This window comes from Crotalus tigris, unplaced genomic scaffold, assembly GCF_016545835.1.
Source record: "Crotalus tigris isolate CLP2741 ecotype Arizona unplaced genomic scaffold, ASM1654583v1 scf7180000018151.1857312, whole genome shotgun sequence".
Lineage (NCBI taxonomy): Eukaryota > Metazoa > Chordata > Lepidosauria > Squamata > Viperidae > Crotalus > Crotalus tigris.
The window spans coordinates 1,012,183-1,034,947 of NW_024096849.1; the positions used below are offsets into that span (position 1 = coordinate 1,012,183).

The window sequence follows — 22,765 nt, forward strand, 5'->3', positions numbered from 1 at the left end:
GTCATAAAGGCTTAACTCAATAGTTTTGCTATATGCTGGATAAGAACATTATTCTATTGGCCATTCGATTTCCAATTCCTAATAATTCCAATTTTGTAATTCGTTTCTTTTATTGGGTTTTAATTCAAGCTATCCACTGGCACTTTAAAATCCCTTTCTTCATATAGTCAACTGATCAGTTCAGATCCCATTAATTTAAAGTTAGGATTTTGTGGACTAAAATCTATTATTTTATACATTCTTGTCCTTTAATTGCATTTGCCAATTTGTTACCTATGTAACCAGTTTGATTTTACTGCTCTCAACAATTTGGTATGATCAGCAAAGATGGCTGCTTATTACTTAGCTAAACCCCTGATCATTTATAACCAAATTGAAAAGCCCCAGCCCTAACTCTGATGTCTTGAAAAGCTTTTTGTATATGTTATGTGTTAAAACTGCCCATTTATTCCTAATCTTTTTTCTGATTCTTAATCACTTGTCAGTATATGGGAGTGCTGATTCTTCTGTTGCCTTTCAGCTGAGTTTGCTCACAATTCTTTAATTTGGAATTGTGGGAGGATTTTTTTTAATTCTATCCAATTTACGACAAATTATTGTTATGGCAGCTGTAGAGTCCCCACAGTCACACGATTATTTATGACCTTCATTGACACCTTCTGATAAAGTCAAGAAGGAAACCACAGGATGTTGCAAATGGTGATCATGGGATGTTGCAACGCAACAGTGGTAATTAGGACTGCCAGAATGTCCTTTGTAAGCTGGGGTGGTCATGTGACAGTGCGCCTTATGACCACCTTGCTAAGGGATGAAGTTCCTAGTCCCAATTACAGGTGATAAGTGAGGACTATGCGTATCTTATTAACAACAAAGAAACCATACACTTATTTTTCTCCACTCTAGAATATTGGTAGTGTAGTGGCTGCATTTTCCAATCTTCTACATGTCAGAATTCCAAACAGCTATGAAATTAGCACTGCCTCTGATGTTCCGTCATCTATCGGAATAATGAATCCACACAGAACAAATCCAGCATTTGAGTACAGGCAACATGTACTATTTCATGGTCCTCAGTCAGGAACTGTCGGCCCTCCTGGATTAACAGGGCCTTATGGACTCAAGCCACACAATGCCCCATTTTTATCAAGCGGAAATGGTGAGTCAGTCTGTGACCTGTTAATATTTTATTAATAAATAAAGTTAAACCCAGCATTGAAGATTTTAAAAAAAGGATTTCAAGATAAAGAGTAAATAAGTTCCCTTTATTATATTTCTTTATTTTTGTCAGTAATATAAATTGAATTCTGATAAAAGATTTGCAGGATTGGTTGTTATTCTGCTTCCAAGGCAACTAATCTGATATCAGTCATTAATCATGATTAGTTCCAAACTGTTACAGAAGGTACTGAAAAAAATGAACACCAAGAAGGACAATGCATAGGTAAGTAGTCCTCAACTTACAACTTTTGCTTAGAAGTTACAACATCACTGAAAAGAGTGGCCTCTGACCACTTTCTCCCATGGTGCCTGCCCTTTGGAACATTATTCCTCTTGAGGTGAAATGTGCCCCCCTCCCCTTTAGCCTTCTAAAAGGGTCTGAAGACCTAGTTCTGTCCACTAGCTCGGCACCCTGATAGGGCATCTCACCTGATAAAGCATCTCATTTAGGACCTGGTTAGTAGACCAATGGAGGATCCCACCTCCACCCCGTATGTGCATTGGTTGCTTTATTTACTTTGTGTTAACTTAATGTTTTAACTTTGCTGTCCAATGTTTTAATCTTTTGATGTTTTAACTGTTTTATATAATTATTTATAACATTTTGAGTTGCCCAGAGTCTCTTGATAGTGAGATGGGTAGCATATAAATTAAATTAATTAGTGGTAATGGAGCAGGCATGTGTAGGGATAAGAATACTTAAAATAGATTGATGCACACGTTAAAAGAATCTGTATTCTTCCCACCTTCAGTTTTGGCAGGATATAAAGCACAAAGTCCAATTATTACCGATGGCTCGACATTAAGGTCACAGTGGTGTTCTCATTGTAAAGTGGTAGTACTGGGCAGTGGAGTACGAAAACCTTTCAAAGAACTGCATTTCCTGAAACAGGTATATCTGTAATGATCTCCATTTTTAATGGTGTTTTTCCTTATTGTATTAAAGGTACAAGAGGGTTGGGAGTATTCCATTTCTTGTTGACTTGCTGTGTATGTTCAGTGGATAAAATTTGAAATCAGTTGAATGCTGCCTATTCTACCTGAATAAAACTTGAAATGTATTAAATATTCCAGGGATACAGCACAAAAAATATTTATTTATTTATTTATTTATGAGACTTATATACCGCTTTAAGTGCAAGCACTCTCTAAGCGGTGTACACCAGTAAGCAATGTATATATATATATATATATAGTCAAAGCAAGCTCCTTGTTTTTTAATCCAAGGCCATAAAACCAGGTGCAGGGGGAGGCTATGCTAATTACTACCCACTGACCAATTTGCGTTGATATTGACTAAGAGGATTATTTTCAAAAAAAATTTCAAGAACTTATAGGAAGAAAGTCTTGTTGTTTTTTGTGTACCCACCTTCTTCTGTCTGTATTATAAGCTATACATTTGCAAAATAAGGCACTACGTAGTCCATCAACGTGACCTCTAATTGAAATTATGCACTTTTAATAAAAGTATTGCTATAACCAGGGTTCTAACACAGTGTTACTTTACCTGTTTTAAGGCAGTAGCAATAAAAACATGATGAGGCACAGCTACATTTATTAGTACTTATTTTGGAAGGGGAAGGGGGAAAAAACAGCTCAGTCACAATCCATGAAACAAAAGAATGTTTCAGGGCTCAAAATACTTTTCAGATTGTTCAAGATAATGCCGTCCTTTTGATCAAGTACAGAATGATGAGAATGTCTATTTTGAGCTCAGAAAGTTTTGCACACCTGAAGTGTTAGAACTCTTTTTCAGACATGCTGGATGGGGAATTCAGGGAGTGAAAGTCCAAGCATCTTAAAATGCCAAGATTGAGAAAATGACTGTTGCTGCCTGTTTTACTTTATTTAATGTAAAAATTTGTTCCTTTACTAGTAAATGGTCTCAGATAGTACAGGAATGAATTATACAGCACTGTTATTTATTTTCCTTTAATCTGGATTATGTTTCTGCCATTTAAGTGGCATAAAAATAGAAATATTTTTATGTATTCTCAGTATAAATACCAGAATATTCCAAAATAATTGGCATGTCTTCAGTTTCTTACTATTAATTTTTATTTGGCCTGAGATTATGTTTACCATTAGTTAACAACCAGTTAAGCATGTAATCATAAAGCAACATTTTATTTCTTTTTTATTAATACATTTAATTATTCTGTATGTTGGAGAGCAAAGTTTATTTGTTATAAATGTATGTTATTAGCGAAATCCTTAAGAATAATAGTGCTGAATATTTGTCTAGTCCAACATAAAAGAAATTTCTCAAATAAAACCATCTCTTAATATAAGCTTCCTACAGATAACGAAGAGCTTGATGTTTCTCTCATTTTATTTTGTTTTAGGATTCCAAAGAAAAGTCTGAGAGAATGGACAAAGACATTGTCTTCTGTAGTAACAATTGCTTAGTTCTTTATTCAGCATCCATGCAAGCAAAAATTTCAGAAAGCAAGGTAAATACTTACCACATACTTGAAATGACACTGCTTTAATATAACATTTTAATAAAAATTATTTAGAAGTTCAAGAGCAATGCAGTTTGTTTAACAACAAATATATTTAATTGGTTTTCCACTTTTTGCTTTAATCTGCAATGAAAATTCACCTTTTTTCACATAGTACCTGTATATATGTTTTAAGGTGTCTTAAATGTGAAAACAAATTATATATAAATCAATTTTGAAGGGAAAATGTGGACTCTTTAGGATATAATTATTTTAACTATATTCTAGATTTTATATAAAGTAAAACTCTTCAAACACTTACCTGTAAATCTCAGAGCTCCTCACTTATACCTTACAAGATTTTTCAGTTGATGTTGGGATCTATCACACTAATGGGAAAATATAACTGGTACACCGGAATTTCATTTAAACAATAAAAGTGGGTTTAAAATTATAAATAAATTAAATTACTTCAGATTACCACCTCACACACAGTGTTTAATAAGAACACTCAGATTTGCCTCTACGAATAAAATAGATGCTGCTGATGCTAATAGTAGTTCACATCTTCAGTAGATTGGACTGTACATGGCAAAGAAAGAATATAATGTGATACATAACCATCCATATATCTTTTGCATTTTCTGAACCTGGTCCAGGATAAATTGAAATCCCAATTTACAATGATAAATAGGGGTACAAGCTTATGTTTTATATCACGATTTTATGTGTAATTTCAAAACCGAGATCCTTTTGATTAAGAAGCTATTTACAAACATTATTTTAATACTCTCAGCTCTGAATTTTTAAAATCAGCCAGCCTTGCAAAGTGATTATTAAAACCATGCAAACTATTGTTACTTGATACAAGACTGTGATCTAGTTCCAATAATGCATGCACATAACTTTTGCTGTGAATCTCTCTTCATCTGCTGCTTTGATTATTTCTCAGGAATCCGTCCCTCCTGAAATGCAATTTCCAATGAAAGAACCTCCAAAAGGTTTCCATCAGTACAGTACAAACATCTCTACATTTGACGTTCACTGCCTCCCTCAACTGCAGGAAAAAAATTCTCCCCCCTCATCACCCCTTATTACTTTTCCTCCTGCCTTCGAAGCAGCCAAAGTGGAGCTCAAACCAGAAGAACTTAAGGTAACTGTGAAATTGAAACCCCGCTTAAGAACCGTTCCCAATAGCCTTGATGACTGTCGACCAGTAAACAAGAGATGGAAAGGAATGAAATGGAAAAAATGGAATATACAGATTGTGATTCCTAAAGGAATGTTCAAACCTTGTGAAGAGGAGATAGATGACCTTTTCAAGAAACTGGGCACAACCCTTAAACCTGATCCTGTCCTGAAAGACTACCGAAAATGCTGCTTGTGCCATGAAGAGGGAGATGGGCTAACTGATGGACCAGCCAGGCTTCTGAATCTGGATTTAGACCTCTGGGTTCATTTGAACTGTGCTCTTTGGTCTACTGAGGTCTATGAGACACAAGCTGGTGCCTTAATCAATGTCGAGCTAGCTCTGCGAAGAGGCTTGCAAATGAAATGCATGTTCTGCCACAAAATGGGTGCTACCAGTGGCTGCCACAGGTTAAGATGCACCAATATTTATCACTTCACCTGTGCCATTAAAGCACAATGCATGTTTTTCAAAGACAAAACTATGCTTTGCCCAATGCACAAACCGAAGGGTGCTCATGAGCAAGAACTCAATTATTTTGCAGTCTTCAGGCGAGTCTACGTTCAGCGGGACGAAGTCCGACAGATTGCTAGCATTGTACAGAGGGGAGACCGTGAGCACACCTTCCGGGTAGGGAGCCTGATCTTCCACAGCATCGGTCAGTTGCTGCCCCACCAGATGGTTGCCTTTCACTCTTCAAAGGTGCTCTACCCAGTGGGGTTTGAGGCCAGCCGGTTGTATTGGAGCATACGATACACCAACCGCCGCTGCCGCTACCTGTGTTCCATTGAAGAGAAGGATGGCTTCCCCTTGTTTGTGATCAGGGTGATTGAGCAAGGACATGAAGACATGGTTCTGACTGGCCTGACTCCAGAAGGTAAACTAAAACCTGGGAATCCTTGCTGAGCTATGCCAGGGTGACCTGGTTGAATTGATGGGCGTTGATGTCTATAATGCCCAGAGAAAAGCAGCTCGCCTATTTCTGAGATAGTCTTTCTAGACTATCTTTTTATTTTACAAAAAGAAAGCCAAAACAAGGTGTCATATGTCATGTGCTGTTGTTCCTCTGAGGTTGTATTTACCTAATTTTAAGAATAGCTAAGGACCAGATAATTTTTTAAAATGTCCTGATGCATAAAACCATAGAACTCAAAATGGGTGTGTTTTCTTTTTCACATTACTATACCTGTTTGTAGTCATGTGGCATTTTCTGTTTTACTTTGGAAGCTGATAGCAAGACCAGCCTGAAATCACATCACCAGGGTTTGATTATTTTGCTTTGGAATGTTCCCATTCGATCCTTTAAGAAAACATGAACTGTCCACCTAGCCAGGAGAAGATTGCTTGCTTGAGAATTCTGATCTTGATTTAATACTAGCTTAGGAATGTACCTAAACCTGGAAAGTAAGATTATTGAAGAATTCATCCCAATAATATGTAAGGCTATTTCCTATGATAGCTTTAGAAAAATGTTAATTATCATTGTCACTTGTGATCGCATTCTAATTTGGAACATCTGACCAAAATAAATAATACAATGAATATAGCCTTTCTTGCGGAAATAACCACACTTTTAAAACCTGCTTGGGGAGGCATATAATCATCTGTATTTTACACTATTCCAGAATTATGTCCAAAGCAGATATAAAATCTAGTTTGGTGAACCTCTAATTCTAATAATAGATTTCCTACCCTAACTGTAAACAATGTCCTAATAGGGTAATAAATTGAGCAGAGCATTAAGCTCTCTTTCTCTGTTTCCATTGCTTATTGTATTTTTCCCTATACAGATGTTTGGGATAAAATCCTAGAGCCTGTCGCATCTATACGGAAAACCTCCGAAATGCTCCAGCTATTCCCTGCATATCTAAAGGGCGAAGATCTTTTTGGCCTGACTGTCTCTGCAGTGGCTAGAATAGCTGAATCAGTGAGTCTTTGAACAGTGGTGCCAGACTAAATTTTCATCAATTCCTGCTTAGTAATAATCAGAATTTGGCATTTGTGGCAATTTTTTTATAGGATGCATTAGAGAAGAGTGCTATAGTTGGAACAGCAGAATTTAACGAGAGCTGAAATTCATTCTTAGAACAAATAAATGTAGAGAGACAAGATACACAGACATATACACACACACACACTCTTTCTTTCTATCCCGTGGAAATAAATCAGAGCTTTCCCTGGTTGGTGGTGTGGTGGCAGTGGGAATGTAAATAAATCCAACTGTGTAGTTTCCAACTGCCAGAGTTGCTCAGCAATGATGGCATATATATTTAATAAACAAATAATACTTCTCACAATCTCCAGTAGCACCGAATGTACCGGCCCTAAAATATTTCTCATCCCGGGAACATTTTAACCTGAAGTAAACTCCTTCCTTCTGCATTATAGCTGAAATCTGTAAACCGGTGAAGAAAAATCAGAATTGGTTTTGGTGCTACCTGTTTGTGCTTCTATATTCTTAAAGAAAATACAAGAAAAACAGGAATCGGTTTAAAGCACACTTTGTACTTCTTTCATCACTGTGAAGAAGATTGTTTTCTTGTATCAAGAGTTGTTCCTTTGGCTCTTCTGCAGTTTCACTGACCTGGATTTCTTTGTGTTTCAGCTCCCTGGGGTTGAGGCCTGTGAGCGTTACACCTTCCGTTATGGCCGAAACCCCCTCATGGAGCTGCCTCTCGCCATCAACCCCACTGGCTGCGCTCGTTCTGAGCCCAAAATGAGCAGCCATGTCAAGAGGTTTGTGTTAAGGTATTTTCTTTTAAATTCACATAGTACAGCCCAGGGTTTATAGGCTACGTAGGATACCTGTGCTTCTGTGTGCTGCTTACAAACCCTGCTGTCTTTGGCTGTGTATGTGGCCTGTCCAAGTTGGGGCTGCTGCTTTAGTGTCTCTGCTAGGTGGCTTTGAATGTCTGTTTACCTAGGAGCTCTTTTATTATTCAAAACGTTACAACTTTCAGAGAGATCTTCAGTTTTCCTTCTCTGTTTCTTCTGTTCTGTGACCCTTTGGTACAGGCCTCATACCTTGAATAGCACCAGCACTTCAAAGTCATTTCAGAGCACAGTTACAGGAGAACTAAATGCACCTTACAGTAAACAGTTTGTCCATTCGAAGTCTTCTCAGTATCGGAAAATGAAGACCGAATGGAAGTCCAATGTCTATTTGGCACGGTCGCGTATTCAGGTCAGTTTGGACCAGGAAAGTATTAACTATATTTTTGTGTTGAAAATAACTAGATGTATTTAAAAATAACACTTATTTAATAAGCATATGTTATATTTATTATATATTCATTTCATTTACATATTCATGCTAATTTATCCTTCATTGAATCCCACTCTTTGTTTATGTTTATTTATTACTAGCCTCTGTGTGCTGCCTACTTGAACAGCTCCATTGATTAATCTCCACTGAACATAGTGGGACTTTTCTCTCAGTACCGGTAGTCCTCCACTTAGGACCGGTCATTTAGCAAACCACTTGAATTTATGAAGGACCTTCCTGTAGCTATTTATGTCCTGGTTCCAAAGTTCTGATGGCTTGTGTTCCCCCTCCCTCATGATCACGTTTCATGCCCTTGGTATTGACAGCCATTTGCACCATCCCACTGTCAATAGGGAGCACTGTTTAATTTATTTTCTCATAAGCCACCATTTACTTCTTGTTTCTGCGAAAAAACCCCACCCCTTGAGTGCAATGGGTTTGCTGTGGCACTCACTTATGACTTTGGCATTCTTTTAATGACAGCCACAAAATGTCATAAAATTGGCACAGTTGTGTGGTGACCTGCCACAACGTATAACCATAATTCCAGGTTCAATTACTGTCGTAAGTCAAGGACTACCTGTAATCATTGTAGCACTACTTGAAAAGAATTGTAGGATTGTTAAAAGTATCTTAAGTGGCCATGCTGAGATTTGGAGATCCATTTAAATCAGCAGAAGAGCCCAGTGATGTGCTTTGTTACCAAATCATTCCTGTCTTTTCAGGGCCTGGGTTTATATGCTGCTAGAGACATTGAAAAGCACACTATGGTAATTGAATATATTGGAACCATCATCCGCAATGAAGTAGCCAACAGGAAGGAGAAGCTTTATGAATCTCAGGTATTCCGTAAGACAAGAAGCATTTGTGTTTCAAGCTTTGTGGGACGTGGAGGGTCTAATGAGGATAAGAGCTCCATGGGTTTCATTAAGGCCTTTGGCACTAATTGCAACTTTACAGGATTTTAAATACAGGTTTTCATATAGATTTTAATAGTATTTGTATTTTTATTGATAACATCATCCTAAGTGCCCCCTCCCTCTCCCCCTCTCTTCTCCGTCTGTCCGTCCATCCATCCGTCAGTCTATATCTCTCACAATCTGTCTGTCTGTATCTATCTATCATGGTTTCTGTACCTATTACTTGAAGCAGTGGAGTATGTATGTATATGTGTGTGCGTGTGTATTTAAGTGTTCAGATAAAGGAAATTTGTTATGAACCAACCATAGCAACATTTGATTCTTTCAGTTGTAGAGACTACGTGTGACCATGCTTAAGTTATGTTTGAGCCTTCCTTGGAGTTTCATTTTTGGTGTTTGTATTCTCAAAATTCTAACAAGAGTGCTACTGTTTTGGGAAAAGACATTAGAGTTTCTGATGCTTTAATAGTCTTTGGATTGTAACTACAATTCAGGAATGGCTACATATCATGTCTTTGAATATTGATAATTGTTACACTGGCTCAGTCCTTTTTTTTCTCCTTTCTGATTTCCTCCCCGCAGAATCGTGGAGTATACATGTTCCGCATTGATAACGATCATGTCATTGATGCTACATTGACTGGAGGTCCTGCAAGGTGGGTAGTTCTTATAGGAAACTAGTGCTGGATTAAAGATAAAGGTTTCCCCTGTCCAGTCATGTCTGATTCTAGGGGGTAAAGGTCATCCCCATTTCTTGGGCAAGGGAGCATTGTCCAAAGACATTTTCTGTGGTCATGTGGCCAGCATGGCTATAAGCCAAAGGCACATGGAACTGTTGTGGCCTGTCTGCTGCCGGAGACTCCGCAGCCGTCTCAGAGGAGGAGGCATAGGAGTGGGTGTCGGGCCTAGCATCAGGGCCAGTTGAAAGCTCCATTGGGGACAAAGGAATGGAGCTGTCGCAGCCAGGGACAGAGGCGGAGCCTGGGCTGTCTGCCAGTCCCCAGATGGAAAGACTGAGACCTCCATGCCTTGAGGCAAGTGATTCTGGAGAGGAGAATCACATGGGGCCACGGATTGATGCATGGGCACAACGGAGGCTGGGGAGAACAGCAAGAGGCTATGGGCTGGTCTTCGGGGTGGAAGAGTCACCGCTGCTAACAGAGCCCCACCCTCAGCTGTGGATAAAAGGCAGGGGCGGGGATGAATAGGTATGGCAGACAACTATTCGTCTTCCTGCCGGTCAGCCACTTCTAGTTGGAACTCCTGACTTGCTGGAGTTTTCCTCAGATCCTGTGGTGCTGGGAGTGAGAGTGCCTTCTGAGCATGTACATGTGTCTTATGTTAGAAAAGAGCCAGCTTGCCTGAAGGACTCTTGCTACAAACATGGTGAGAGATTAAGATTAACTCTGGGTTTTGGGAGACCATTGCAGGGGAAAAGTGAATGAGCTTCGTTGTTTGGAGGCAACTAAAGACTTTAACCGTCGGCTGTGTGAAACTGCTGGCATTCCTGAATAAAAGGAATGTTGGAGATTTATTGGTGCGTGTGTTGTGTTTGGGGAGCCGGGTCAGAACAGGAACACTGTTACCTTCCCACCGAAGTGGTACCAATTAATCTGCTCGCATTTATTTGTATGCCTTCGAACTGCTAGGTGGGCAGAAAGGGGAACTCAACCTGTTGCACTTGAACTCAGGTCTTGAACTCGGGTTGTCAGTTCTCCAGCTGGCAAGCTCAGCGTCTTTAACGGTTTAGCCATCATGAGCCAGTGTTAGATTAGAATGGGTCAAATTCAACCTTGGAAGCTCACTGGGTGCCTTTGTGTCAGGCATTCTCTCAGCCAATTATCTGCATGGGAAAATTGTGGGAAAGATTGGAGGAAGGAGTGCTGTATATGCTACCCTGGGTTCCTGACAAAAAGGGCAAAAGACATCCAGGATCTTTGTACTTCTGAAAAAAACCCTTTACTTGAAACCTTCTTCCAGTAGCAGCCTTATTTGGTATTGTCTTTATCGCCAGTAGTACCTTCCTACTTTATTGCAGCCTTATTGTCACATTTCCTAACTTTAAATACATAATTTTATCTTTGGTTGCTTAAAGTATCATGTAGTAAAATTATTTTACAATATATAAAAATATCTACACTTCTCTTCCCTCCCCTACCTTATAGGTACATTAACCATTCCTGTGCACCCAACTGTGTGGCTGAGGTGGTAACCTTTGAACGGGGACATAAAATCATAATTAGCTCTAGCCGGAGAATCCAGAAAGGGGAAGAGGTACGATTTATATGGTTTTTGGCACTACACATATATTCATATACTGAATATTCTGCTGCTTCTTTTTGCAAAGTATAAAATATTTGGTATTGATGGCTGGTAGACAAGAGTCCTGCTCTTTAGGCTAAAGGTAAAGATCTGTAAGAACCTTAGAGTATGCTATCTAAGGGGAAACAGTTTCCCATCTGACAGATGAGAAATGCCTTTTTGTTTTTCCTGGGATGCACCCTATTGAAGGCTGGCATGTTTAGTATCTGGAGGGAATTTTTTTTTGGCATAAGACCCTTTAGCAGCTGGAGCAATTTGCCCTTTGCTAAAATGCAGACCAAAGGTATTGTTGGGGGGGGGGGGAATGTCCCTTTTATGGCAATGAACTGAGATTGAAATAACATATTAATAAAATAATATGATAAAAACAATTCAGAAGCAAACTTTGTCCAGGAATTAATAAGGAAGGACCTGAATTATATCCAATAGTTCCAGACCTAAAAGCAACATTCTAGGGTTACCTTGAGACTTCTTGTCTTTTAAGAGAGTTGTTAAGATGCCCCTTATAGGGCTGTGCTGTCTATAGACCAGCTTGGTCCAGTGGTTAAGACTCCAGACTAAAAATGTGGTGAGTTCTAATCCTGCCTTAGGCATAAAAGCCAACTGGGAGACTTTGGGCTAGTCCCTCTCTGATGAGGGTGAAGATTCGTTCTCCGAGCTTGTGGATTGGTTTCTGAATGTTTCGTTACCAGACTAGGTAACCTCTTCAGCAGAGTTCAGGGGATGTCAGTGTTCTTCTGTTTATAAGGGCTTTGTGTGGTCAGGAGGTCTTGTGATGATGGGTCAGGTGTGGGTGTGTCAGGTGGGGGTTTTATGATGGGTCAGGTACGAGTGATCAGTGGGAGTCTTGTGATGGGCAGGTACGAGTGATCAGTGGGAGTCTTGTGATGGGCAGGTACGAGTGATCAGTGGGAGTCTTGTGATGAGGCTACATCAAGGATCATTGGAAGGTGAAGTGCAGGTTGGAGGGGCTTGCGTGGGTTGGTTGAGGGTCGGTGCTGTCTCTGGTTGGCTGTGCGGTTAATTTAGATTCTGAGGGGTTTGTAGGCTGGTTGTAGGTCAATGTTGTGGAGTGCCAGGCTTCAAAGAACTCATGAGCATGGTGAGTGGTAGCGTGGTCAGTGACCTAGAAGACCTACTGACCACACCAAACCTTATAAACAGAACACTGACACTGACATCCCCTAAACTCTGCTGAAGAGGTTACCTAAGTCTGGTAATAAAATGTTTGGAAACCAACCCACAAACTTGGAGAACGAACCTTCACCCTCAAAAGACACCTGAGCTACAGATATTTGCCACTATTACAATCCCCATCTCTCAGCCCAGCCCACCTCGTAAGGTTGTTATTCTGGAAAAATAAAGAGAAAGGATTATTAGATATCCCATATGCTAAATATGGGATATTTATAAAAAGGCAGGATAAAAATAGCTGGTTTGTACTTTTAATTTTTTATACAGATGTTCAATAAGAATGTTGAAAATGCACACTTCTTTTAATTCTGAAATAATAATTAAAGCTAATTGGCCGTTTTCATTTCAGCTGTGTTACGACTACAAGTTTGATTTTGAAGATGATCAGCACAAGATTGCATGTCACTGTGGGGCTGTAAACTGCCGAAAATGGATGAACTAGATGCATTCCTTATTCCCTCTGAGGGCTGCGTGTCCCAAGGAAGAAGTGATTTTTGATGCTGTTCATTTGCAGGGTGGGGATGTGTTTTGTGTATGAAAACAATCACTTCTCTCAAGTTATCTCTTCTACTCCAGTGTAAAGTGAGCACCAGAAGCCAGCTGGCAGAATATGGAGTTAGGCCTGGCTTCCAGGTACCCAAAAAGGAAACTTATCTCCAGACCAGTCCAGCACTTTTGATTTCATTAAAAGAGAAATCTCTTTTCACTAAAGAGAAATCAGATTCGGGCAGAGAAGCTGTGGCTGACCTGCTGAAGGGCAGTGGGGCACTAATGAATGTAGACTGAAATCACCAGCGGTAAGGGAGATATCCAAAGTGCTGGCCACCGCCTTACTTATTAAAGGGGCAGGCCCTCTAAAAACAGGAAAAAAAAATTAAAAACGTAGACACCACTGAACAAGGAATGTACTGAAATGACTTCCTTAGGGATAGAGCTAAGGGAAAAATAACTTGCACTAAAATACATTTAAAATACTTGATTCCATGAGTCAGTTTATTGTAGTTTTGATTTCTGTAAAATAAGAGAAACTTTTTGTATTTATTATTGAATAAGTGAATGAAGCTATTTTTAAAAGGAAAAGTTAGAAGCCAAGCTGCTGCTGTTACCTGCAGAACTAACAAACCCTGTTACTTTGTACAAAAATGTAAATATTTTGAGTATAAAAGTACAGTATAAAAAATAGGAGTTGACCAAATGCTACCAGATCTTGCAGCAGTTCGGGTGCTTATTAAACTTAATAGGGATGTTACAATATGATTTCATGTATTAAACATGTCATTACAATTGTTGTGGGTAACCAAAATCTCATTTTAAGAGAGATTTTACTTTATTTTTTTAATCTTTAAAGCAGGCTCAGTTATGCTGTATTGACTTTTTAAAACAGCCCTTCAGAGTGATTAGAGAGCATGTAAATTACAGCAGTGTTTTTTGTAGATGTTTGAGGAAATTTAGATTAATCTATTTTATTTGTATTATATTGTTACATCCCTATTTCTTAAATCAGGTTTTTTTTGTGTGTAGAATTTGTGATAACTGTGAATAACTGCTAAAACCACCCAAACTAGATGCTGAACACTGATTTTCTTTCCAACAGAAATAGTGGAGATTATATGAATTGTTCAGCTTACACTAAAATTATGTAATGAAACTAGGAATGTGTAGTTTAAGTCAATAGCTGCCTTCTTGAAAAGTAAAATCAAGGAAAAAAAATTATAGGAATTGTGCTTTCAGCTGCAGGACTCTGCCAATAGGATTTTGAAAAAAAGTAATTTAAAATGTGTTTGTATGAATTGTTTTTGTTTACATTTCTTTAAAAAAAATAAACACTGTTTGTGTTTGCTTGTAGAACCCTAATCAACATTTTGAACCAGGTTAGCTTTTTTATTTTGTACTTTCAATTCTGGTACTGACACTTCACAGTCTAAATATTAAAAAAATGAAGTTTTTTGTGTGCACAGCTAAAGTGGACTGTAAAACTGGTAGTATATTCAGTGATACAGCTCTGAACTTGTAATGTACATGGCATGATGTATTTTTATCTTACAGAATAAATCACTGTATATATTTTTCTCTTGATAATAGCTGTATGAAATTTGTTTCTTGAATATTTTTCTTCTCTTGTACGATATTCCAACATCCTACCAGTATTTGTCTTACAAGTTTTTATTCTGTTCTGTATAATAGTTATCTAATGTTGGCAAAAATGAATTTTTGAAGTATACAGAGTGTTATGGGCTTTGAAATTTGTGGAAACAAATTTAGAAAAATCGGCATTTACAAATAAAATATTTTACATCTATAAATACTTTAATATTTTCCTTTATGTCAGGATGCAGCACATCCTGAATGTTATTTCCAGGGACACACCGAAAAGGCTGTTTTTGCCATCAGGATGATACCTTATATAGCTCGATGCTATGACCCAAATCCCAATTCTACAAAAACAGATGCATATACAAAAAGGTATAGAAAACATAATTGCGCAGAGTATGTCTTATGCATAGCAAAACTTACATTATTTAATATGTTATGTTAGTAGTTCTAATTAAGTCCCCCCCATTTTGGACATCCTTACTGGCTATAGAACCTGCTTTATTTAAAAATTTTAAAAGCCTATTTAAGATGATCGTAGCCCTCTCCCCCCCAAAGCCTTTGATTATGTCATATGAATAGAGCACAGCTGATTCTGCATACTTAATTAGGTAACCTGATGAACAGAGGACTAGGAAGAGCTTTCTATCACAGACTGGCTGGTTTCATTAAATTAAAATAAAAGGTGCTGTTACAAAAGTTAAATCATAAATGGCATAAGGTTCTCAAGCATTTAATGTACACTAGAGACCAAAGGGACAGTTGCTAATATGAGTGTCAATAACACCTAGTGTTAATAATAAAAATGCAATACAACATACATAAAAATGGATATTTGTTCTCTCCCCACGATAATGCAAAGATAAATCATAAACATTTTTCTAAGCTATACTTCATATGCTGCCTGGTTTTAAAAAGGAATACTAAAACCTTAACTAGAATCTACTACCATTTGCAATCTTTAATATGGGCCTTAAACCTTCACTCCATAAATTAAGGATCAGGATTCCCGATGAAAGTTTTCAGTACAGTATCAAATTCAAGCTTCTCACAAATACTTATGGGTGTCAATATCTTCTAAAATGTAAAAAGATCTGGTTTTTTTTTTTACCTCTTCACAAACAAGTGGGGGTAGAACTGAGTATAGTAAAAACTCAAGCAATGTACAGGTAAGTCCTAAACATAGAATCACCACTTATCAACCATCTGAAGTTACAACTGATCCAAAAGGGGACTTAAGACCTGGATTCCAAATTTTGATGGAGGTTCCTCCAGAGTCACATCACCAAAATTTGGGCACTTTTCAACAAGGCTCCATTTACCGCCATCTGCAGCATCCCACAATCATTGACCATGTTTTATGATGGTTTTGCCAAAAACTGACATTTACATCCAATTTTCAGCAAAAATGTGTCTGTAGAGAACCACTGGTTTGCTTACCAACTGCCGCAAAAAAGTTATAAAATTGCTTTACAACTATTACGACGTAACAACCATAATGGGCAGTCTCTATTATAGTCACACGTCAAGGACCATCTGTAAACTTTTTAAAAATGCTGTTTTATACTGTGTAATTCCAAACTGCTTTACAAGAACAGAAAAGTCATGCCACCCGCCCTTTGCCCCTCCTCCTCTCATGCAGAATTTCTCAACCTTAACAAGTTTAAGATGTCTACGCTTCAACTCCCAGAATTCCCGTCAACATGCCAGCTGAGGAATTCTGAGACAACTCCCACAGTCACCCTATGGGCTTCCTGGCACACATGGGAGCCTTGGTGGGGGCTGCATTGAAGCAGGCAAGTGCTACTTGGTCTTCGGAGTCATCAAAACGGCATCCTGAACGGGTTCAAATATTACAGGACATGACAAACGAGACATTTAAGTAGGCTAAAATTAATAAAATTATTTACAAGAAAAGCAGAGCTAAAACATACTTTTTTTTCCAGAATTCCAGCCATAAATGCAAATGAAAAAAGTACCATAATATTCTGCAAGAAATACTGGCAAAACACGGTAGGTTTCTGACAGACCATTTAGGCCAGCTTCATTAGATGCATCCACTAATTAAATTACATTGTCCTAATTATGACACAGAGTACTTCCATATACTGTTGAACTCCAAGTAATGTCATTGCACTTCTACTCCTGCAGAAAGAAGGGGCAAGAAATGCACCCGCTTCTGTTCCACACTTGAAAGATTGCCGTCCATTGTGATTTTAACCATTAAAATAATTTCCTGTAAGTGTTCAGGGTTAGAAATAGCAGCAAGGATTGCCAGCCTTAGAAAATAGTGTACTAAGCTAAGAGTCCCTGTGCAAGTGGGCATTCCTTGAGGCAGCACTCAGTTCTCCAAGCGCCACTGCTGAAGGGAAGAGCCATCGCAAATGGCCATGGTGACGTAGCCTTTGAGATTAAGTGGATCAACCACCTTCATGCACTGCCCAACAGATACCTGATACAGCCGATTGTTTTTCTGCAGAGAGAAACAAAGCAGGTGAGATAAAACGGTTCCAAACTTATTTTTGCAGCTAAGTTATTCCTTTTGGCAAGTTGATAGGGTTACTTGGGGGGCTCCTGTGCCAGCTCTGCCTTTAATAGCAATAATAACAGCAATAACTTAGATTTATGTACTGCACCATTGTGCTTTACAGCACTCTCTGGACAGCTTACAATGTATGTGTTATTTGAATATTGCCCCCAACAATCTAGGATGGAAGCTGAGTCAATCTTGAATCCCACAGGATACAACACTATGCTGCGGGCAGAGTTAGCCTGCAATACCGCATTCTAATCACTGCACTACCAGGGCTCTATAAATTTCACATATTAGTCTTAATAAACTATAACCTGCTCATCAAAAAGATTACTTTGAAATAATCCTGTCAGCATAAAAAAACTATCTGAGACATATATTCCATGCTTTTCCCTATGCCCATGTAAACCTACCCATTTGGTCTTGAAAGGCCAGTTTTGATTAACAGTACTTTCATTCTTCAACTAGATTTTTGTTTCTATAAGTTTATTAGTTACTAATAAAATTAAAATACCATGTGATAATTGCCACTTCACAATTTCCAGATGTAGACCATGACCACTTCTATTAGTGAATGAAGGCTAGGTATTTTGGCATTGTTCTGCTCCTAATAGATATTAATGGGCACCAGACTAAACACCAGGAGACGGTGAGGTCTAGTCCCATCTTAGGCATGAAAGACAGCTGGCTGATTTTGGTCCAGATCCTTTCTCAGCCCAACTCACCTCACAGGATATTTGTGTGGGGAAAACAGAAGGAGAAAAAAGTATTAGGGATATTCACCATTAATTACTTGTAAAGTAATAAAGGTGGGATAAAAATCAAATATATCATGCTGAAAGGCAAGGATTTAAGCTTTCAAAAACATCAAACTAGACAAAATCTTTTTTATCCATGTGGCATGTTCCTAATTGGGGGCCTTGCCTTGTGAAAGATCCACGGCCAGTAAGTTTAAGCTAAGCATTCTCATGAAAGAGTACAGAGAAAAGCAACAAAGATGATTAGGGGACTGGAGGCTAAAACATATAAGGAACGGTTGCTAGAATTGGGTGTGTCTAGTTTAATGAAGAGAAGGACGAGGGGGGACATGATAGCAGCCTTCCAATATCTCAGGGGCTGCCACAAAGAAGAGGGAGTCAAGCTATTCTCCAAAGTGCCTGAAGGCAGGACAAGAAGCAACGGATGGAAACTAATCAAGGAGAGAAACAACCTAGAACTAAGGAGAAACTTCCTGATAGTTAGAACAATTAACCAGTGGAACAACCTGCCTCCCAAAGTGGTGAATGCTCCAACACTGGAAGTTTTTAAGAAGAGACTGGACAGCCATTTGTCCGAAATGGTGTAGGGTTTCCTGCCTGAGCAGGGGGTTGGACTCGATGACCTCCAAGGTCCCTCTCCAACTTCATCATCATCATCATCATCATCATCATCATCATCATATTATTATTATTATTATTATTATTAGTAGTAGTAGTAGTAGTAGTAGTAGTAGTAGTAGTATGGATCATCGCACAATCAGCCAGATGTTCAGACTGGATTTGGCATTTTGTCTACCTATCAAGTCCTTACCCAGGACCTGGGATAGGCAGATGTGGATGTTTGATGGTATATCTAGTTTTCACAATAATCTGGGTAAACAGAAACTCATCCATGCACAAAGAGAACCAATTCTCAAGCTTATATAAACTTTTAACAATCTTTACACTACACTGAAATTTATCCTGTCCAAATTCACTTACCCCAAGTAGCCACTGCTGAGATCCTCCTGAGCCGTGGCATTTCATAAGGCGTGGTGGATCGGATGTGCGTGTTTCAGATACATCCAAACACAGGAGGTTATTTAAGATTAATTCGTGATCCTCATTATACATCCATATCTATGAAATTACAAATATTTTAGGATCACTAGGATAATTTAATCACGAAGCTGAGAAAACTATATACGCTTCTCTTTCATGGTGACAATAAATTCACCACATTTTCATCTCACGCTTGTTTCTTACCCAAGAAGCTTCTTCAGCTCCGCCATTCCCTACCAACCAGTCAGAAGTGAAGAAGCTTCTTGAACGAGAAGCAAATGTCTTCAAAGAAGACAAGAAAGTCGACTTGCCTTATGAAAAAAGCATCTTTGGGACATCTGAAAGGCAACTAATAAAACAATCTGGAAACATGATACCATGCAGAACAATTTTAACCAAGGCATCTCTCCATATTTAATAAACAGTGGCTGATTTCTAAAACTATTGAAAAGATTTCAGAAAAAAATGAATTAATGTTATTTATTTCCTCGCTTGCCATAGAGTAGTTCAGTTTAGGCATAAATGTAAATCAATCTATAGATTATGATTTTTTTAATTCGTCTTCCAGTAATGTCAACTAATTTGTAAGTGTCTATGGAGATTCTCAGTCATCCAGGTCATGGTTGTCCCAAAGGTGCTTTTTCAAAAGGCAACTGGACTTCCTTTTCCTTGAAGATGTTTCGCTTCTCATCCAAGAAGCTTCTTCAGTTCTGACTGGATGGTGGGGGATGGAAGGATGGATATGCCTTGCGGTCATCTAGTAGTTAGCCCTCTTTCTGAAAGTCATTGAGGCCACTTGGAGATTCATCTGTGCCTTCAGTGTCATCTGAATAGTTCAGATGGGTGTGGAACCTTCTTGGAACTGCTGTTGTAAACAACCACTTCATAAATGCATTGCACAACATAGAACAAACCCATCAGGACATACCATATATGCCGGCGTATAAGACGACTTCCGGAAGCGCTAAACTCGGCGCCAAAGACGGGGGTCGTCTTATATGCCGAGTCGTCTTAAACGCCGGAAATACTGGTAGTTTCCGGCGTATAAGATGATGTTCTAGGAATGCGGCTCGGCGACAAAGACGGGGGTCGTCTTATACGCCGGGTCGCCTAATACACCGGCATATACGGTATATTCAGCACTCCAGCTGCATTTGAAAGACAATGGTCACTGTTCTGAAGACAGCAAAGTCCACATTCTGGACAGAGAGGACCCACTGATTTGAAAGAGGGGACAAAGAGGCCATCTACATTAACAGCCCTCTCTCAACAAAAGGGGAGGGATACATTACCCATCAGTCCTTTCGGCTGTTCCAAGAAGGTTCCACCCCCTTTTGCATTATTCAGGTGACCCAGACGGCACAGATAAATTTCCAAATGGCCTCAACAGTCAGAAAGGGGGCTAACAACCAGACCAGACTACAAGGAAGATAAAGCCTTCCATCATCCACCCTTCAATCAGAACTGAAGAAGCTTCTTGAATGAGAAGCGAAAGGAAAAACAAATTCCACTTGCCTTCTGAAAATGCACTTTGGGGACTAGTTTGAAAGTTTGGCTGTAGCAATAAACAGCAATAAACATTTGCACTTAACCAATAGTCCACGGATGAATAGTGAATTACAACCTAAAAACATAATTTCAACACTTGGAAAAAAAAATCAATAGGTCTTATTTACTGTGACTCACCTCTTTTCCCACCAGATTATTTTTAACAGCATAAAAAGCACAGAAAAATTCCCTACCAGCTTCAGCTTCTAATTTCAAAGTGACAAAAGGAGAAGCTATTAGTTGACTAGAAACATTCCTGTCCGTTTTTTTATTATTATTATTATTTTCAAGTTTTAACCATGGTTTGCTAGTTTACTAAGCTGGCACTTTTCTGTAATAAATCTAAATTACAGGTTTTTTTCATACAAAACTGTACTCTAGATGTATTTATTTATTTAGCGTATGGCATGTAATATAGATGGTCGATTTTATCCATGTGTATGTGTGAAGGGGAGGAAGGGGGAGAGACATGGCCTGCATTCAGTGAACAAAGGGGTGAAATCTGCTTAAGCTGCAGATACTTTTCTGAAATTTGCTGAGCTGTGGTAACAGTTAATGCACAAACCCTGGGAAGAGATGTTGTTGTTTTGAGGTATAATTTTCAGAGACATTGCTGATCCAAATAGCAGCAAGTCCTAAGAACTTGACCTAAGAAGGCCCTAAAGTATTCAGAATAATTTTTTCCCACCTGATGCCTCTAGAAAAGCTACAAAATCCAGATTATAACACAAATAGCTCCTAGACCAGGGGTAGGCAACCTTGGCTCTTTTATGACTCGTGGACTTCAACTCCCAGAATTCCTGAGCCAGCATGGCTCAGCTTGGAAACCTCTCCCTTTCCCCTCAGCATGGCTGGCTCAGGAATTCTGGGAGTTGAAGTCCATCAGTCATAAAAGAGCCAAGGTGGCCTACCTCTGGCCTAGGCCTAGGCCGCTTTATGACTGGTGGACTTCAACTCCCAGAATTCCTGAGCCAGCATGGCTCAGCTTAGAAACCTCTCCCTTTCCCCTCAGCATGGCTGGCTCAGGAATTCTGGGAGTTGAAGTCCACGAGTCATAAAAGAGCCAAGGTTGCCTACCTCTGTCCTAGACCAACAGGCTTCTGTTATCTTTTGTTATTGGAGGATTGTGGAATTTACAGCCCAGCATGCCTAGAGACATCCAAGCTGGATAAGGCTTATCCTAGAGCAGGGGTAGGCAACCTCAGCTCTTTTATGACACGTGAACTTCTACTCCCAGAATTCCTGAGCCAGCATGGCTCAGCTTGGAAACCTCTCCCTTTCCCCTCAGTGTGGCTGGGTTAGGAATTGTGGGAGTTGAAGTCCACGAGTCATAAAAGAGCCAAAGCTGCCTACCCCCGTCCTAGAACATTGATATTCAGCATCTAAATTGGTTACCTCAGTCAGAGAACATGCTCTTAGATTGCGGTTCTGCTACCAAATCTTAGGTGCAGCCTTCAATTTAGGAGTAGTTTTAAAGGCAAGATAAAATCAGCTAGTCATCAGCATTTTGAGGTGAATGATGTTCAAATGCAAATTTAAGCTTGTGTGATAAACGTCTGAGTGCCTTTCGCCTACTGGACAAGGCCAAGCTCTGAGCTGTATTTGCAGAGGACGGAGGGGAAGAATGGCTCACTCATAGGATCTCCCTTTCGAGGGAATTCAGGGCTGTTCTGAGCAGGAGTTAGGAGAACTTGAGAGGCTAATCCTGAAAGGCTTAGTCAATGTGGCTCCCGTTTTCTGCGTGGAGACTGCGGTGACCTTCAACCTTCTCCTCAGTAACTACTGGGCAGTTCTAATACAAATCTCATGGTTTTCCTTCACAAACTATTTTTTGTTGACAATTGTTGACAATTGTGAAAGCCACATATATCAACACTTCTTGTCCCAGAACAAAGGGGTAGTAGAAAGGGGGAACCGCTGACTTTTTATCCTCTCTTTTTTATGTTGTTGGGAGAAATTACCACCTAATTAAAGTTAACTTTACATCTAAGAAAATACCAAGTCCTCAAGACATTGTAGTACAGTGGTTCTTAACCTGGGCGATATTGCCCCCCAGGGGGCGATTTCATTTTTCAGGGGGGATGGAACGAAAAGGGGTGATTTGGGCGCGAAGGAACAAAAAGGGAGCGATATGGGGGCGGTGGAGCGAGAAGTTTTGGGGACACTTTTGAGACTTTTTCGTACAGTGAATCGCTGTATATCTGTCGTACAAAAACATCAGATCTCTCGCTATTAGTGGATT

At 39.2% G+C, this 22,765-nt stretch overlaps 2 protein-coding genes across 19 annotated transcripts in view; one reads left to right on the plus strand and one right to left on the minus strand.

Annotated features, from left to right (window-relative positions):
- Positions 1-14,628, plus strand: part of KMT2C (lysine methyltransferase 2C) — a 172,242-nt gene extending 157,614 nt beyond the window's left edge. For 12 of the 13 annotated variants that reach the window (XM_039348378.1, XM_039348376.1, XM_039348373.1 and 9 more), the window contains 11 exons: positions 904-1,156; positions 1,971-2,110; positions 3,564-3,671; positions 4,615-5,728; positions 6,642-6,778; positions 7,457-7,599; positions 7,867-8,035; positions 8,842-8,958; positions 9,619-9,692; positions 11,202-11,310; positions 12,902-14,628. In XM_039348378.1, the coding sequence (XP_039204312.1) occupies positions 904-1,156; positions 1,971-2,110; positions 3,564-3,671; positions 4,615-5,728; positions 6,642-6,778; positions 7,457-7,599; positions 7,867-8,035; positions 8,842-8,958; positions 9,619-9,692; positions 11,202-11,310; positions 12,902-12,994 (2,457 nt within the window). In that variant the 3' untranslated portion in view covers positions 12,995-14,628. The remainder of the gene's footprint in view (positions 1-903; positions 1,157-1,970; positions 2,111-3,563; positions 3,672-4,614; positions 5,729-6,641; positions 6,779-7,456; positions 7,600-7,866; positions 8,036-8,841; positions 8,959-9,618; positions 9,693-11,201; positions 11,311-12,901) is intronic. The other variant, XM_039348377.1, reaches the window with a different exon arrangement.
- Positions 14,629-15,360: 732 nt separating this feature from the next.
- Positions 15,361-22,765, minus strand: part of GALNT11 (polypeptide N-acetylgalactosaminyltransferase 11) — a 31,283-nt gene continuing 23,878 nt past the window's right edge. For 5 of the 6 annotated variants that reach the window (XM_039348384.1, XM_039348389.1, XM_039348387.1 and 2 more), the window contains exons 11-12: positions 18,916-19,053; positions 15,361-17,116 (exon numbers count right to left, since the gene is read on the minus strand). In XM_039348384.1, coding sequence (XP_039204318.1) covers positions 16,985-17,116; positions 18,916-19,053 — 270 coding nt within the window. In that variant the 3' untranslated portion in view covers positions 15,361-16,984. Of the gene's footprint in view, positions 17,117-18,915; positions 19,054-22,765 lie in introns of those variants that run through there. The other variant, XM_039348390.1, reaches the window with a different exon arrangement.